At 38.5% G+C, this 17,831-nt stretch overlaps 1 protein-coding gene across 1 annotated transcript in view; it reads left to right on the forward strand.

Annotated features, from left to right (window-relative positions):
- RNF17 (ring finger protein 17) overlaps positions 1–17,831 on the forward strand; it is a 109,871-nt gene that overhangs the window by 29,808 nt on the left and 62,232 nt on the right. The window contains exons 11-15 of the mRNA XM_024751247.1: positions 1,608–1,766; positions 5,766–5,955; positions 7,435–7,603; positions 8,933–9,123; positions 10,295–10,436. Coding sequence (XP_024607015.1) covers positions 1,608–1,766; positions 5,766–5,955; positions 7,435–7,603; positions 8,933–9,123; positions 10,295–10,436 — 851 coding nt within the window. The remainder of the gene's footprint in view (positions 1–1,607; positions 1,767–5,765; positions 5,956–7,434; positions 7,604–8,932; positions 9,124–10,294; positions 10,437–17,831) is intronic.

Genomic DNA, 17,831 nt, shown 5'->3' on the forward strand with positions numbered 1-17,831 from the left:
CAGATTATCTTGTGGAGACACCTAGATATCCAAAAGAGCCTCTTCAGAAAAAATCATCTGTTCCTTTTGGATCAAAAGCAGGTACGTTAACAACTCTGAACTTGTTGAAGCAGAGTTAATACATAGTAACTCTTATGGAGAGGGAGGCAGTGAGTAAAATGAATTTTACTAATAACTAAAACTTAGTTATTTATTTATTTTTGCCACGCCACACGGCTTGTGAGATCTTAGTTCCCCGACCAGGGATCAAACCCAGGCCCACAGCAGTGGAAGCGCGAGTCCTAACCACTGGCCCTCCAGGGAATTCCTAAAACTTCTTCCTTTTTACTGTTATAAGTTCTGCCTGTTACTGGCAAAAATATTTCTGAAATTTATAACACTTGTCTCAGCTGTCTCCCCAGCTACACATACTTATCTCTTTACCTCATCCTCAGTTTGGGTATTATTCTGTGTGATCTGTATTGGATAGGTAAAATGATCTATTTGTTCAGTTTTTATCATCTATCTGTACTTCAGTTCCTCCTAGTCTTTGTTCTTTAAACATTTTTACTAGATATACTAGGACACCTACATTGTTCAAAAATTAAATATATATGTATTAAAATACCCTGTGAACCTTTTCCCCTAACCTATTCCCATTCCATTTGTCCTTTCCTCCCTTCCAGTTTCTTTATTCATATTTGAACAAATACACATATATTATTTTTCTAATTCTCATTTTTGGTTGTTTTTGTACACAAAACATAGCATACCATATACACTGCAGTGTTTTTTTAATTCCTTTCTTTTTTCCTTGTTTTTTTTTGTTTTTTTTTTTTGTCTTTTTTTTGGCCACATCACATGGCATGCAGGATCTTAATTCCCCAATCTGGGATCGAACCTGTGCTCCCTGCAGTGGAAGTGTGGAGTCTTAACCACTGGATGGCCAGGGAAGCCCCTTAATTCCTTCCTTAACATTATATTCTGGAGATCTTTTCATATCAGTAGAAACACTTGGCTTAATTACTGCTGTATACAAAAAGTTTCTCACTGTCTTTTATTCTGCCCCACCCTTACTTCCACCAAAACACACATATCTCCCCTTAAATGCTGCTCAGTATGTTGTCTTTCCCAGACTTTTTTTCATACTTCTCCAGCCTGATTTAAGATTCAAAGTGGCTATGAGCTAATTATTAGTTCTTTCAGTTTAGTATAGTTTAAACAGGATTTTGTTTCTATATCAGAAACATCGTTATCAATGGGGTTCTGAGTTCCAATTATGTTTATAAATAAATTCTGAAATTTTGTTGTAATACAGTAGAGTTACAGCATATACTCTGACTTTAGAACCTAACTAACTACTTGAACTTCAATTCCACTTATTTAACATATTTTGCAAATAAAATAAAAGGTTTGCAGTTCAGGTTGCTAAAGAAATTGTGGAAGTGGGATGTGTTTGTTTTATCAGTCTAGTTACTATTTGGGGTTTGGGTTGCCTTTTGTGGGCCCAGGTATTCTAGAGTTTGCAGTGCTACAAGACACATTCTTTCAAAGGATACTGCATTCAGTTTCTGTGAATTCTTTCCTGACTTTTGGCTTATTAATGTGGTTTAAATATTCTCATCCAGGTTCTCCAGAGCTAGTTTTTGTAAGCCATGTAATACATCCTTGCCACTTCTACATTCGGAAGTATTCACAAATAAAAGATGCAACAGTATTGGAAAAGAAGGTGAATCAGTTTTGCAGTAAGAGTGTATACCTTGATCCTTCAGACATTTTGGAGCTAGGTAATGAAATATTACTCTAAGTTAAAATATGAAGCTTATTTAAATATTATAATATTGGCCAACCCATATAGACTTCTTGTAATACAGATTTGTGCAAGCATAAAGGTTTTGGAATTATTTAACATAAGTTCAATTTTATTTAGGTAACTTAGCTAAGTATTAAAATCAGCTTTTTTTTTTTTTTCTGCTCAGAGTTACCTAGTAGTAATAATATTACAGTATACAGTATAATTCCAGTATTTTTAATGTCATTTAAAAATGATTTTTAAATATTTTTAGTATCATTTGCCAAGTTTAACTGGAGTCATACTAATTTGGAGCTTGCTTTTTTTTATGTTCTTTTCCATTATGGTTTATCACTGAATATTGAATATAGTTCCCTGTGCTATCCAGTAAGACCTTGTTGTTTATCCATTCTATTTATAATAGTTTGCATCTACCAACCACAAACTCCCACTTCATCAAAAACCAAATATGGTATTTGTCTTTCTCTTTTTGACTTCACTTAGTATGATAATCTCTAGTCCATCCATGTTGTTGCAGATGGCATTATTTTGATCTTTTTTATGGCTGAGTAGTATTCCATTGTATATATGTACATCTTCTTTATCCATTCGTCTGTCACTGGACATAAAATTGACTGTTGAGTGAGATATACACAAAAACTCCATTATGGAGTAGGTGAGATATTTTTAAAATTACAAAACCCATGATGGGTTATATAATTTGTCCCCTCATCTCCAGAGAAAAGTATTCCTCTGAGTGTTCCTTGTAGTACGACTACCATCCCTTGCTGTCTACATGTGAATGTTGAAGATGTCGCTGAACGCCTGAGTGAGATAGATGCAGGGCAGTGGCATCCATTTCCTAGGGTCACACAGAGGGTAGTTGGTAAATTTAATCAGTCCATCTTAATTCTAAGGCTGTGTATAATTTGCTGTCATTTAGGCTTTCATTACAAACGTTTTCCTTGTAACACTTGATTAAATTTGATTATACTCTGTAATAAGATGAAGCTATGATTTGTTTGATTTATTAATAGAGCATTTTTCTCATTCTATTAATATCAATGCCTCTATATAACTAATACCAAAAAGTACTATATTGTCTGTTCAGCTTTATAGTATGGGGTTTTTTTTAATTTTTTAATTTTTTGGCTGCATCGGGTCTTGGTTGCGGCACGTGGGTCCTTTCATTGCAGTGCGTGGGCTTCTCTAGTTGCAGTGCATGGGCTTCTCTCTAGTTGTAGCATGTGGGTTTTCTCTCTCTAGTTGTGACGTGTGGGTTCCAGGGCATGTGGGCTCTGTTGTTTGTGGCACTCGGGCTCTCTGGTTTGAGGCACATGGGCTTGGTTGCCCTGTGGCATGTGTTATCCTAGTTCCCCGACCAGGGATTGAACCCACATCCCTTGCATTGGAAGGGGGATTCCACCACTACCACTGGGGAAATCCCCATAGTGGTTCTTTAAAAGTGTTAACTAACTCTCAGCTCATCTTTGTAGCTTATCAGAATATCAGAAGACTAGAATCATCATATACTTCTGATAAAAATGAATAATAATTTTTAAAGTTAAAAAACAGTGTTTAGGGCCTTCTCTGGTGGCACAGTAGTTAAGAATCCTCCTGCCAGTGCAGGGGACACGGGTTCGAGCCTTGGTCCAGGAAGATCCCACATGTCACAGAGCAACTAAGCCTGTGCGTCACAACTACTGAGCCTCTGCTCTAGAGCCTGCAAGCCACAACTGCTGAAGCCTGTGTGCTCTAGAGCCTGCGAGCCACAACTGCTGAAGCCTGTGTGCCTTGAGCCCGTGCTCTGCAACAAGAGAAGCCACCACGGGACTTCCCTGGTGGCGCAGTGGTTAAGAATCCACCTGCCAATGCAGGGGACATGGGTTCGATCCCTGGTCTGGGAAGATCCCACATACCACGGAGCAACAGCCTGTGTGCCACAACTACTGAGCCTGCATGCCACAACTACTGCAGCATGCGCACCTAGAGCCCTGCTCTGCAACAAGAGATGCCACCACAATGAGAAGCCCGTGCATCTCAACGAAGAGTAGCCCCTGCTCGCAGCAACTAGAGAAAAGCCCGTGTGCAGTCATGAAGACCCAGCACAGCCAAAAATAAATAAATAGAATAAATTAATTTTAAAAATCGTGTTTAAATTCTGAATATCTAAGGAGGGAAGAGTGTAGTGTTAAACTTAATTTTACGGCTGCAAATAATTCTCTAAATTTAATACATGCACAAAAGAGCTCAGTTTAGATTTAGAAAATGTTCTAAGAAAGCCAAAAAGTCATCCTTTAAGTTGTCAAGGATAATTATTATTTCAAGGTAGATATACATGATTTAAATACTCATTTATCGTTTTTCTTTCAATTTTTTTATTTTTGGCTGCGTTGGGTCTTCGTTGCTGCATGTGGGCTTTCTCTAGTTGTGGCGAGCAAGAGCTACTCTTCGTTGCGGTGCACAGGCTTCTCATTGTGGTGGCTTCTCTTGTTGCGGAGCATAGGCTCTAGGCGCGCGGGCTTCAGTAGTTGTGGCTCACGGGCTTCAGTAGTTGTGGCTCACAGGCTCAGCAGTTGTGGCTCACAGGCTCAGTAGTTGTGGCACACGGGCTTAGTTGCTCCAGGGCATGTGGGATCTTCCCAGACCAGGGTTCGAGCCCGTGTCCCCTACATTACCCTGGATTCTTAACCACTGTGCCACCAGGGGAGCCCTTATTTATCTTTCAAGAAATTAATGGTAAGGGAAGAAATGTAATATAACGCTTTAGCAGAGTTTCCTCTTGTTCCCTTTTCCTGCCTGTGTTCTTCATTATAAAGAACAACAGATTACTTCAATAGACTTTTATCTCATCTATTGCAAGAAAGAATAGTTTAATAGCGTATAGTTCAAAACTAAGAATATTGGTTATATGGTATATCAGCATAAGAGAAGGGTTGATGACAATCTCAAGGCCAAAACAGATGTTTTGGTAGAACTTAAAAGGTTGCCCTGATGTGCCTCTCAACTATCCTGTTTTTATTAGCATGTATAGAGGGGACTATGCAGCATCTCTCTGTATATAATCAGTGATCAAGTCTTAACAAGTATATTTCTGATGCTAGATGAGTTTTTAAGAGGATGGGCTCTAAGACTACCTGGGTTCTCTTCCTACCTCTTCTAAGTAGCCATGTCGCTTCGGCTGGGTTTTCAGCCTCTTTTTGCGTAGTTTCCTCACCTATGGGATGGAAGCACCATCTCCATGGGGTTGTTGTGGGGAGGAGGTGAATTCAAACATAAAATACTGAGAACATTGCTGAGCCTATAGTAAAAATAAAAATTCTTTCTAACTTGATCTTTTTTTCTGGTTATTAATTTGTAATTCATCTGATCCCTCCATAAGGAAAGACCATAAGGTCTTCCTCTGCTGCTTGGTCCTTGGTTCATCTTCCCCTTCTCTGAACTCCACTGTGTATTAATTTCTTAATTTTGGCCTTTCACACTCTCCCTTTCTTGGTTTCTTTACTTTCACTCCCCTTTTACCAAGAGAATGTCATTGCTGCTTCCTTTATGCTACTAAAGTATTTTATAGATTTCGGTATATATATATCTGTACTTGCATGTGTGTACCTGCACAAGGATACGTCTTTATTGTTATAAGTACAGTGTATTATAGTCACTTGCCTGTCTCCTTTCCTTTCTTGAGCTTCTTGATAGCAGGACGGTCTTACTCATCTTTGTTATAGTTTATAAAACACAGGTCCTCAGTAAGGACTGCTGGCTTTGTTTTCTTTGTTTTTACCTCCCCGTCTAGGACATAAGTTTCTGTATAACAGAAACTGCCAAAATACACTACCTTTTAATCCCTCTCATAGCACTGACACAGTACTGTATCATCAGTTAATAAATGAATTAAGACTTCTTAGTGGTGGAACTAATGTACATGTTTGTAAATTAGAGCTAATTAGATATTCTTCTTCATAAACATTGATAATGATTTGTCTCCATTATTTAGGTGCAAGAATATTTGTCAACAGTATTGAAAATGGAATGTGGTGTCGAGGAACTATTACTGAATTAATTCCAATAGGAAGTGAAAGTATTAGAAAACCTTGTATTCCAACCAAATTCTCAGTCCACAAAGTTGCACTAATACAAATATTCATGGTAGATTTTGGAAATTCTGAAGTCCTAATTGTTGCAGGGTATGTTATTTTATAATTACTATGTGTTCCTGGTCTGCTTAGAAACACTTGTGAATGGGGGAGGAGGGGAGATACTAAAGAAGAAAGAAAAGTAGGAAGAGGTAGAGAGGAATAAGTTATCCTTCTTCACTTCCAAGGCATATACCTTTTATTTTGCTCTGTAATTTGTCTTACTAATTACTAAATTAGTAAAGTATTAGCTATCAGTGTTACTAGATTGGGAGCTTGGAAAAAGAACTTTCTGATGTTTCAAACTTAAATGCTCTTCTATATAGCCTCAAAGCAGAAAATGAAGCACAAAAATGGTGGGGTTTTTTTGTTTTTGTTTTTTTTTGCGGTACGCGGACCTCTCACTGTTGTGGCCTCTCCTGTTGTGGAGCACAGGCTTTGGATGCGCAGGCTCAGCGGCCGTGGCTCACGGGCCCAGCCGCTCCGCGGCATGTGGGATCTTCCCGGACCGGGGCACGAACCCCTGTCCCCTGCATCGGCAAGCGGACTCTCAACCACTGCTCCACCAGGGAGGCCCCAAAAATGGTTCTTTTAAATAAAATGTTACGGTTAGTGGCCAGATGATTGAGTAAAATTTTTAATCATATTTCCATAATTCCATTATTGTATGTTAAAGTGGCATAGTGTCTAACTCTAGGTGTTCAAAACTGTTTCCCCCAGTCTTCTAGGAAAATAAAACAAACTGAAAATGTTCTTCTAGTAAGGACCAGTATTAACTCTTGCATGGTCACTTTATTAAATGGTCATAGCTTTATAAATAGATTTCTGTTTGGGGGTGTCATTATGCCTTTTAAATTTAAACCAAATAGGTATATGAAAGACAATCCAGATGAAGGCAGTTGAGATTTATTTCTATAGGTAGAAACAGTGTCTGTGTTTATAAAAGCTAGATTAAGTCTATATAGTGAGATAGTATGAATCAGAATATCACTTTCTAAGAGAAAAATACCATATATTAACACATTTATATAGAATCTAGAAAAATGGTAGTGATGAACCTAGTGTCAGGGCAGGAATAGAGATGCAGATGTAGAGAACAGACTTGAGGACACAGTGGGGGAAGGGTAAGCTGGGACGAAGTGAGAGAGTAGCATTGACATATATACACTACCATGTGTAAAATAGATAGCTAGTGGGAAGCAGCTGCATAGCACAGGGAAATCAGCTAGGTGCTTTGTGACCACCTAGAGGGGAGGGATAGGGAGGGTGGGAGGGAGGAGATATGGGGATGTATGTATATGTATAGCTGATTTACTTTGTTATACAGCAGCAATTAACACATCATTGTAAAGCAATTATCATCCAATAAAGATGTAAAAATAAATGAATAAATAAATTTTTAAAAGAGTATAACTTCCTAGAAGATTTAACTTAAAGAGAGTATCCTTAGAAATGCATACCTTTTGTGGGGTAAGGCAAGTTTGGGCTTGAAGCATTATCTTCAGTAAATATTGCTTCAATTCTTCCCAGAGTTGGTGATACTTATGTGAGATCAGAACACATTGCTAAGCAGCATGTCACACTAAATGACTTGTGTCTGGCTCTGAGGAAGTCTGAGCCATATATTGAAGGGCTGCTGAAAGACATCCAGCCATTAGCACAGCCATGCTCATTGAAAGACATTGTTCCACAGAACTCAGTAAGTGAGACTTAAATTATTTCTTATTCAGGGGCCAAATAGTCCAGTTTTAGCTATGCATTGCTGATCAGATTACTGAATGTAGGTTCAGTTCTCTTGTTAAATACATTTTGTATAATAAACTATTGGTGCCAATAAAAAAGGAAATGAACTTCAGTTTCTACAATTAGAATCGTTCTTAATGGGAAATTGAGTTGAATATGCATATATGAACATAATGATAGGTGAAATATCCAAGTAAACCACAAAATTTTGGAGTCAAATAAATATGGAGAGAAAAATAAATTTTAAATGTTATGTGGTACGTGTTTCCATTCATTTCTTCACTATTTCCATGGCCCTTTGCTCACTGCTTATAGCCTATATTGCATTCTGTTTATATTATTAATGAATATTTATTTCCCAGAAAGATTTAAAACTCCTATGAGACAGAAATTGTGTGTAAAAATACTTGTTAAGCAGTTATATTATTATAAAGTCTGTGAAAGCAGGAGTCTGCACCTTTGCTCATCTTTGTATTCCAACACTTAGCAAATGACTGAGCACGTAGTAGGCGTTCAGCAAATATTTGAAAGAATGAACAAATGAATAAAAAAGTAAAAGGAAACACATACACATATTAGCCCTGGTATTTTCCTCAAAATGGGAAATTTATTTTGGCTTTAATTTTATCTTTTTTTTTTTTTTTTTGCCTTTTCTATTCTGAGTGGGCTTTACTTTTATACTCACGAAATCTTTAGAAGATGTTTTATTTTTAAGGAATGTGTAGTTTTGGCCTGTGAAATTTACTTTAGGTATGAGTACTTAAAGTTTCAAAGTTCAGTGAGAAATTTTTTTTTCAATGGGTGAGTATTTTTCCTTATTGTTTAAGTAGCATTTACCTCATATATTGCTAGTAACGGAAACTAAGTTACCTGGTAATGATTGTAAATATCTTTAATGTATGACATGGCTTCCATCATGCTTTCAAAATTACCTTTTGGATTTCATCGTTTAAGTGGAAAATTTGTACATAATACTTGTTTTATTTTTAAACTTTTATTTATTATCTTGATATTAATATTCAGAAGTAAAACTAAGTCCTGAAGTACAACAGCTTATGGTCACCTTGAGACCATGTTTATAAAATCTAAGTGTGATACGTACATTGTGCATACATAAAGACTGTCCTTGGGTTTGTGGGCCCAGCTGCTTCTAAATATCTATGGTTGGTTAAGTGCCTTTGTTCGAATTTGCAGACTTTGGCTGTTAAAAAGCTAAATCTACAACATTGTACCATTAGAGCTAATTATAATTACTGAATACATTGGAATTTTACTTTTTCCACAGACTGAAGGCTGGGGAGAAGAAGCTAAAATAGAATTTTTGAAAATGGTAAATAAGAAGGCTGTTTTAATGAAAGTTTTTAAAGAAGAAGATGGTGTGCTAATTGTAGATCTGCAGAAGCCACCAACAAATAAAATAAGCAGTGATATGCCTGTGTCTCTTAGAGATGCATTAGTTTTTATGGAACTAGCAAGGTAGGTAACTTATTAAAATGTAAATATTTTCAAGGTTATAGCTATAAATTGGAACAGCAGATTTTACCTTTAAAAAATATGGGCTCTGGGGCCTCCCTGGTGGTGCAGTGGTTGGGAGTCCGCCTGCCGACGCGGGGGACGCGGGTTTGTGCCCTGGTCCAGGAGGATCCCGCGTGCAGCGGAGCGGCTGGGTTCGTGAGCCGTGGCCGCTGAGCCTGCGCGTCCGGAGCCTGTGCTCCATAACGGGAGAGGCCACAACAGTGAGAGGCCCGCGTACCACAAAAAAAAAAAAAAACAAATGGGCTCTAAAGTGAACTGTCACATACACTAAGAGGGCGCACCAAATCCTAACCACTAGACCACCAGGGACATCCTAACATACTCGAAGAGGTTAAAAATATTGCTGTCAGAGTTTTCTAAGTATGGTTGTCTGTGAAAATTGCATTCAGGTCATTTGATTTAAGGAAATAGAAAAATTAAGGTAGCTCAAAATAGAAACTATTGGTAGATACGGAAACATTTTTTTAGACTCTTGCTAACTTTTACAAGTAGCTCCACTAGGGTTTCAAGAATTATAGTTTAAGAGTTCTTACATTTTCTAACCTTTGGAATAAGATCATGATCACCACTCTATATTTAATGTATGAATCTAGAGTAGATACTTAAATTTCTTTCCTTTCTCATGTCTGATGAACAAAGTAAGATGACTAAGTAACCACAGAGATGATGGAAGATACTACTTTCTGTCCTGAGCAATTACACGACTCTGGAAGTGACCCAAGTAGATTCCATTCTGGAAAAATAAAACTTAAGTAGAGTATTGGAGCTGAAAGGGGTCACAGAAACCCCTCAGCTGGCCTTCCTGATTGCTACCATAGATGCTGGGTATTGTCAACCAAAGGAGTAGAAACTTTGAGTAGAACATACAGGCCCAACTCACAAATGTTCCAGCACAAACTTGAAGGTTAATTATTGAGTTTTGAGACTTGACCTCTTATTTATCCTGGTTTGAAAATTGGAGACAATACTAAGAAATGTTGTAAGTTAGAAGAGAGAAATTGGAAAAATACTCTTGGTAGATAAATCAGTATGTGTGTAAGTCCTTTCTTCAGATCAGTTAATCCACTGAGAGAAGAGAGACTTAATGGCTCTTGCTTATGCTTTTAATTAGGTTTAGGTCTCAGTTATCAAGAAGTCACTCTGAAAAAAATACGACTTTACACTATCATCCACCTGTTTTGCCTAAGGAAATGACAGATGTTTCAGTTATGGTTTGTCATATAAATAGTCCTACTGATTTCTATCTTCAGTTGGTAAGTATATAGTGGTCCTTTGAGACAAAGTATTTTTTCAAATTTTAAGTAGAAATTTATAATGGAAGTGAGTGCCCAGTATGAATTGAGAGCAAACCACTATCAACCTTCTGCAAATTTAAGTTTCTTAGTAGTTTCTTGTTTTTAAACAAGAAATTCACATGATTCACAGTAAATTGAAGGAAATCTTTTATCAGGCAAGTTAGTGAAGTATGGAGGGGAAGGAGAATGAAGGATCCCTAATGTGTAAATGTTTCTTGCTACTTTCTGAAATCTAGAAACCAGGAGAGCACGTAGAGCTGGCAAGTCAAAATAAAATGATAACACCTGCTTCTGATAATGTATGAGAATTTACTTATTATTCCTAGGTAATTTTCTGAATTACAATACCAGAATAGATTCAGATTAAAGGCATTCATAGAAAATTTGGGGTATATGACTGATGGGTCTGTTTTAGATAGCTACCAGCATTAAAGTTTATCTTTATTGATCTCTTTGTGTCCATGCTTTATGTGTCACCCACAAAGCAGTATGGCCCTTAGAATGAGTTAATTCCAGTCCATTGCCCATTTTTGAATTGGATTATTTATTTTGCTGTTGTTGGGTTATAGGAGATCTTCATACATTATGGATATTAATCCTTTATCAGATATATCATTTTCAGATGTTTTCTCTTATTCTGTGGCTTACCTTATCACTCTCTTGATAGCATTCTTTCAAAAAGTTTTTAATTGATCAAGTCCAGTTTATCTACTTTTTCTTTTGTTGCCGGTATTTTGATGTCATATCCAAGAAATCATTGCCAATCTAACATTGTGAAGCTTTTCCCCTCTGTGTTTTCTTCTGTGAGTTTTATAGTTTTAGCTCTTACATTTAGGTCTTTGAGTTATTTTGAGCTAATTTTTATATATGGTGTAAGGGAAAGGTTCATTCTTTCCCATTTGGATATCCAGTTTACCCAGCACTGTTTGTTGAAAAGATGGTCTTTTCTCCATTGTATGGTCTGGGCACTCTGGTCAAAACTCAGTTGACCATATACGTGAATGTTTATTTCTGGGCTCTCTGTTCTATTCCATTGGTCCATCCCTCTGTCCTTATGGCAGTAGCACACTGGTTTTTTTGGTTGTTTTTTTTTTTTTAAATTGAAGTATAGTTGATTTACAGTGTGCCAATCTCTGCTGCACTGCAGAGTGACTCAGTTATATACATATATACATCCTTTTTTTTTTTTGCGTTATGCGGGTGTCACCACTGTGGCCTCCCGCGTTGCGGAGCACAAGCTCCGGACGCGCAGGCTCAGCGGCCATGGCTCACGGGCGCAGCCGCTCCGCAGCATGTGGGATCTTCCCAGACCAGGGCACGAACCTGTGTCCCCTGCATTGGCAGGTGGACTCTCAGCCACTGCACCACCAGGAAAGCCCTACATTCTTTTTTAATATTCTTTTCCATTATGGTTTATCCCAGGAGATTGAATATTGTTCCCTGTGCTGTACAGTAGGATCTTGTTGTTTATCCACTGTAAACGTAATAGTTTGCATCTACCAACCCCAGACTCACAGTCCATCCCTCTGCCTCTCACCCTCCCCCTTGGCAACCACAAGTGTGTTTTCTATGTCTGTGAGTCTATTTCTGTTTTATAGATAGGTTCATTTTTGCCATATTTTAGATTCTACATATAAGTGATATCATATGGTATTTGTCTTTCTCTTTCTGAGTTACTTCACTTAGTATGATAATCTCTTGTTGCATCCATGTTGCTGCAAATGGCATTATTTTGTTCTTTTCTATGGCTGAATAGTATTCCATTGTATATATATATACCGCATCTTCTTTATCCTTTTATCTTTCGATGGACATTTAGGTTGCTTCCATGTCATGGCTGTTGTGAATGGTGTTGCTATGAACATAGGGGTGCACGTATCTTTTTGAATTAGTTTTCTCTGGATATATGCCCAGGAGTGGAATTGCTGGATCATATGGTATATCTCTATTTTTAGTTTTCTAAAACCTCCATACTGTTCTCCATAGTGGCTGCACCAATTTACATTCCCACTAACTGTAGGAGGGTTCCCTTTTCTCCACAGCCTCTCCGGCGTTTGTTATCTGTAGACTTTTAATATTTTTAATTTTTTTGCTTTTATTTACTTTTTTGGTCATGCCACATGGCATGCAGGATCTTAGTTCCCCAGCCAGGGATCGAACCTGTGCCCCCTGCAGTGGAAGCACGGAGTCTTAATCACTGGACCATCAGGGAAGTCCCTATAGACTTTTTCTTTTCTTCTTTTTTTTTTTTAATGGCTGTGTTGGGTCTTAGTTGCTGCACGCAGGCATTCTCTAGTTGTGTCGAGTGGGGGCTACTCTTCGTTGTGGTGGGCAGCCTTCTCATTGCAGTGGCTTCTCTTGTTTCAGAGCATGAGCTCTAGGCATGCGAGCTTCAGTAGTTGTGGCACACGGGCTCAGTAGTTGTGGCGCGTGGGCTTAGTTGCTCCGTGGCATGTGGGATCTTCCTGGACCAGGGCTCGAACCCGTGACCCCTGCATTGGCAGGTGGATTCTTAACCACTGCACCACCAGGGAAATCCCCCTATAGACTTTTTAATGGTGGCCATTCTGACCAGTGTGAGGTGGTACCTCATTGTAGTTTTGATACGCATTTCTCTAATAATTAGTCATGTGGAGCATCTTTTCATGTGCCTACTGACCATCTGTATGTCTTCTTTGGAGAAATGTCTATTAAGGTCTCCTGCCCATTTTTCAGTTGGGTTTTTTTTATTGTTGTTGTTGAGTTGTATGAGCTGTTTATATATTTTGGAGATTAAGCCCTTGTCGGTTGTATCATTTGCAAATATTTTCTCCCATACTGTAGGTTGTCTTTTCGTTTTGTTTATGGTTTTTGCTGTGCAAAAGCTTGTGAGTTTCATCAGGTCCTGTTTGTTTGTTTTTGTTTTTATTTCTATTGCCTTGGGAGACTGATCTAAGAAAACATTGGTACAGTTTATGTCAGAGAATGTTTTGCCTATGCTCTCTTCTAGGAGTTCTATGGTTTTATGTCTTATAAAAGTCTTCAAGCCATTTTGAGTTTATTTTTTGTGCATGGCGTGAGGGTGTGTTCTAACTTCACTGATTTACATGCAGCTGTCCGACTTTCCCAGCACCACTGCTAAAGAGACTTTTTCATACTACATTTTGGCTTAGAAAAGATTTCATAGGAACACTCCACTTTCAGATAGCAGGGATACCTGTATTTGTCCTTTTGGCACTGGCTTTTTTCACTTAGCATATTGCCCCATGTTGTAGCATGTGACAGGACTTAACTTCTTTAAGGCTGACTAATATTCCATTGTATGTAATACCACATTTTATTAATTCATTCATCCGTTGATGGACATTTGGTTTGCTTCTACCTCTTGACTATTGTGAATGATGCTGCAATGAACATGGGTGTGGGAATACTGTAGTGTCATGTTTTGGTTCCCTTCTTATTTCCTTTTGTGTATCTATATATTTATCTATTGTTACCATGGGGATTACATATAACATCCTAAAGTTACAGAAGTTAATACGAATTGATACCAACTTTAATTGAACAAAACCCTACTCATGTATAACTCCATTCTCCTTTTATATTATTGATCTGTGTACATTGTGTGCTCAATAATGTAGATTTATAATTATTTTTATGCATTTATCTTTTAAATCCTGTAGAAAATAAAAGTGGAATTACAAACTAAAGTTAATAATACTGGCTTTCATGTTTGTCCACGTATTTATGTTAACCACAGATCTTTACATTTTAATGTGGCTCTGAGTTACACTCTAGCACCTTACATTTCCTCCTGAATGACTCCCTTTAGCTTGTTTATAAGACAGGTCTGGTGTTAGTGAACTTCCTCACCTCTTGTTTATCTGTGAATAGCTTATTTCTATCTGTCTTTTGAAGGATAGTTTTGCTGGATCTGTAATTCTCAGTTGATGCTTTTTTTCTTTCCGGAGTTTAAATATTATCTTCTGACCTCCAGGATTTCTGATGAGAAGTCAGATGATAATCTTATTGATGATCCCTTATATATGACAAGTCACTTCTCTCTTGCTGCTTTCACAACTCTCACTTTGTCTTTGGCTGTTGACAGTTTGTGTATCATGCATCTAGTGTGTCTCTCTTTGAATTTATCCTACTTTGCGTTTTTTGAGTATAGTAACTTTCTAGGGCAGCTATAACAAAGTGCCACAGGGAATTGCTTGGCGGTACAGTGGTTAGAACTCTGCGCTTTCACTGCCAGGGGCCAGGTTCAATCTGTGGTCAGGGAACTAAGATCCCACAAGCTGTGTGGCATGCCCACTCCCACCCCCCTCGTGCAAAAAATGCCATATAGTAGGTAGTTTAAAAAAGCAGAAATTTATTTTCTCACAGTTCTGGAGTCTGCAAGTTTAAGATCAAGGTGTTGGCAGAGTTGGTTCCTTCTGTGGTCTGGGAGGGAAGATCTGTTCCATGTCTCTTCCCTAGATTTGGTGGTTTAGCACTCATTGGCTTCTGCTGCATCATCCCGGTCTCTGCTTCCTTCACATGGCGCGCTCTCTGTGTACTTGTCTGTCTCAATTTTTTAATACAGACAACAGTCATGTTGAATTAGGTCCCGCATAAGACTTTAACTTGATAATACCTATCAAGGTAAAACCCTACCTCCAAATAAGGACACATGCTGAGGTACTGGGGGGGTTAGAACTTCAACATATTTGGGGGGGAGGACACAATTCAACCCATAAGCAGTCCACTTTCTGCTGTATCAAAAATTTCCTCCCCACATGCAATAACACCATCCCAACATTCCAAAAAATCTTAATCATTCTAGCATCAAATCTAAATCCAGAATCTCATATAAAATCACTAAATCCCTGATTATCTGAATCAGGTATAGGTAAGAATTGTTTAACTCAAGCTGAGGCAGAACTCCTGTCTGTCTCTGAATCTGTGAGACCAGACAGTAAGTCTAAAACCTAGCAGGGAAAATTCCATTAGATTCTTATGGCTTGAGAATAATCCTCATTGGCTGGATGCTCTGTCCTCCAGTCCCACTAGGGTGGTGGCCCTACCCCTTCAGTCATGGCAGCAACCTCACCCATTGGAATTGAGGATTTATCCTAACCCTCTGGAACCCAGGAGGAGGCCCCATCCCTGGAACAGAGGAGGAACCAGCCCTGCCTCTCAGGTCTGTGCCCTCTGGGCCTGAGTAGCAGTTGCAGACACACTAGCCTCTGAATCTCCTTCAGGATCAGTCTTCCCTTTTCTTGAAACATAAGTTCATAACTGAATAGCTCTGTCAGCTCACTTCCTGCCTATAGAATCCCACAAGCCCACCGGCCCCCCTTCATTTCCTCTCACCTCTGTCCCCTTCAGTTCACGCTGGCATTGTTTCTGCTGAGATGAATGATTAGATCCACAAGTCATATACCCATAATCTCCTTTTTTTTTTTTTTTTTTGGAGTACGCGGGCCTCCCACCACTGCAGCCTCTCCCATTGTGTAGCACAGGCTCCAGACACGCAGGCTCAGCGGCCATGGCCCATGGGCCCAGCCGCCCAGCGGCATGTGGGATCCTCCCAGACTGGGGCATGAACCCGCATCCCCTGCATCGGCAGGCGGACTCCCAACCACTGCGCCACCAGGGAAGCCCTACCCATAATCTCTTGAGCAGACACTGTCCAGCCGTGCCCTTGGTGTTCACTCCAGAGCTTGCTTTCTCATTTTTTGAAATACATATAGACTGAGAATTCTCTAAATCTTCAGATTCTGCTTCCTTTATGTTTAACAATTTATTCTTCAATTTATGTCTGTCCTCTCACGTTTTATTATAAGCAGCAAGGAGAAACCTGGCTGGCACTTTGACACTTTGCTTAGCAGTGTCCTCAGCTAAATATCCAAGTTCAACTTTTCACCCAGTAGAACATAATTCAGCCAAGTTCTCTACCACTGTGTAACAAGGATTGCCTTTCCTCCAGTTTTCAGTGTCATTCCTCAATGCTGTCTGAAATCTCACCAGAAGCACCTTTAACATCCATATTTCTGCCAGTAATCTTTCCAAAGCAATCTGGTTATTTTCATTCAAGTACCGCATAATTCTTCCTTTTCTTTCTATTCATTACCCAATTTCAAAGCTTCTCTCACATGTTAGGTATTTATTACAACAGCACACTACTTTGCTATTCCAAAATCTGTATTCATTTCTTAGGGGTGCCATAAGAAAGTTCCACAAGTTAAGTGGCTTAAACAACATAAATTTATTGTCTCACAGTTCTGGAATCTAGAAGTGTGAGATCAAGTTGTTAGTAGTGTTGGCTCCTTCTGAAGGTTGTGAGTGAGAATCTATTCCATGCCTTTTTCCCTAGCTTCTGGTGGTTAGCTGGAAAATTTGGTGTTCAGTGGCTTCTGCCTCACTCCAGTTTCTGCCTTCATCTTTACATGCATTCTCCTGTGTATGTGTCTTTGTGCCCAAATTTACCCCTTTTAATAAGGACACCAATCACATTGGATTAAGGCCTACTTTAACGACCTCATTTTAACTTGATAAATACCCTATCTCCAAATAAGGTCATGTTTTGAGGTTCTGGGGATTACAACTCCAACATATCTTTTTGGAGGAGACATAAATCAACCCATAACATTGCTTGGATTTGTAGATTTGTGTATTTCATCAAATTTGGGAAGTTTTTGGTCATTATTTCTTCAGATACTCTTTCTGCTCCTTTCTTTCTCTCTTCTCTTTCTGGGACTCCCATAATGTATATATTGGTGTGATTAATATCTCACAAATACTTTGGTCTCTGTTCACTTAATTCTTTCTTCTTTCTGTTCCTCACTATTTCAGTTGTCCTATATTCAAGTTCACTGACTCTTCTGCCTGATCAAATATGCTATTGAACCCCTCCAGAATATTTTTTGTTTCAGTTATTGTACTTTTCAGCTCCAGAATTTGATTCCTTTTTATAATTACTGTCTCTTTGTTGATACTTTCATTTTAATCCTTTATTGTTTTCCTGGTTTTCTCTAGTTCTTTGTCCATGTTTTCCTTTAGCTCTTTGAGCATATTTAAGACAGTTGTTCTAAAGTCTTTGTCTAGTAAATCCATTATCTGGGCTTCCTAAGGGCTGATTTCTGTCTGTTTATTTTGTTCCTTGGAATGAGCCATGTTTTCCTGTTTCTTTGTATGCCGTCTGATTTCTTGTTGAAAATTGGGCATTGACTATTATATAACTCTAAAAGATCACCCACCACACACATCCTGGATTTTTTTAAATTGTTGAAGACTAGTAGTTGGTTTATTTTAAGACTTTTTCAAACTATTCTTACAAATACTCTTCCTAGTATGTGATAACTGAAGTCTCTCTGTTCGTTTAGCTCG

Source organism: Neophocaena asiaeorientalis, unplaced genomic scaffold (genome assembly GCF_003031525.2).
Source record: "Neophocaena asiaeorientalis asiaeorientalis breed wild unplaced genomic scaffold, Neophocaena_asiaeorientalis_V1.1 scaffold897, whole genome shotgun sequence".
NCBI lineage: Eukaryota > Metazoa > Chordata > Mammalia > Artiodactyla > Phocoenidae > Neophocaena > Neophocaena asiaeorientalis.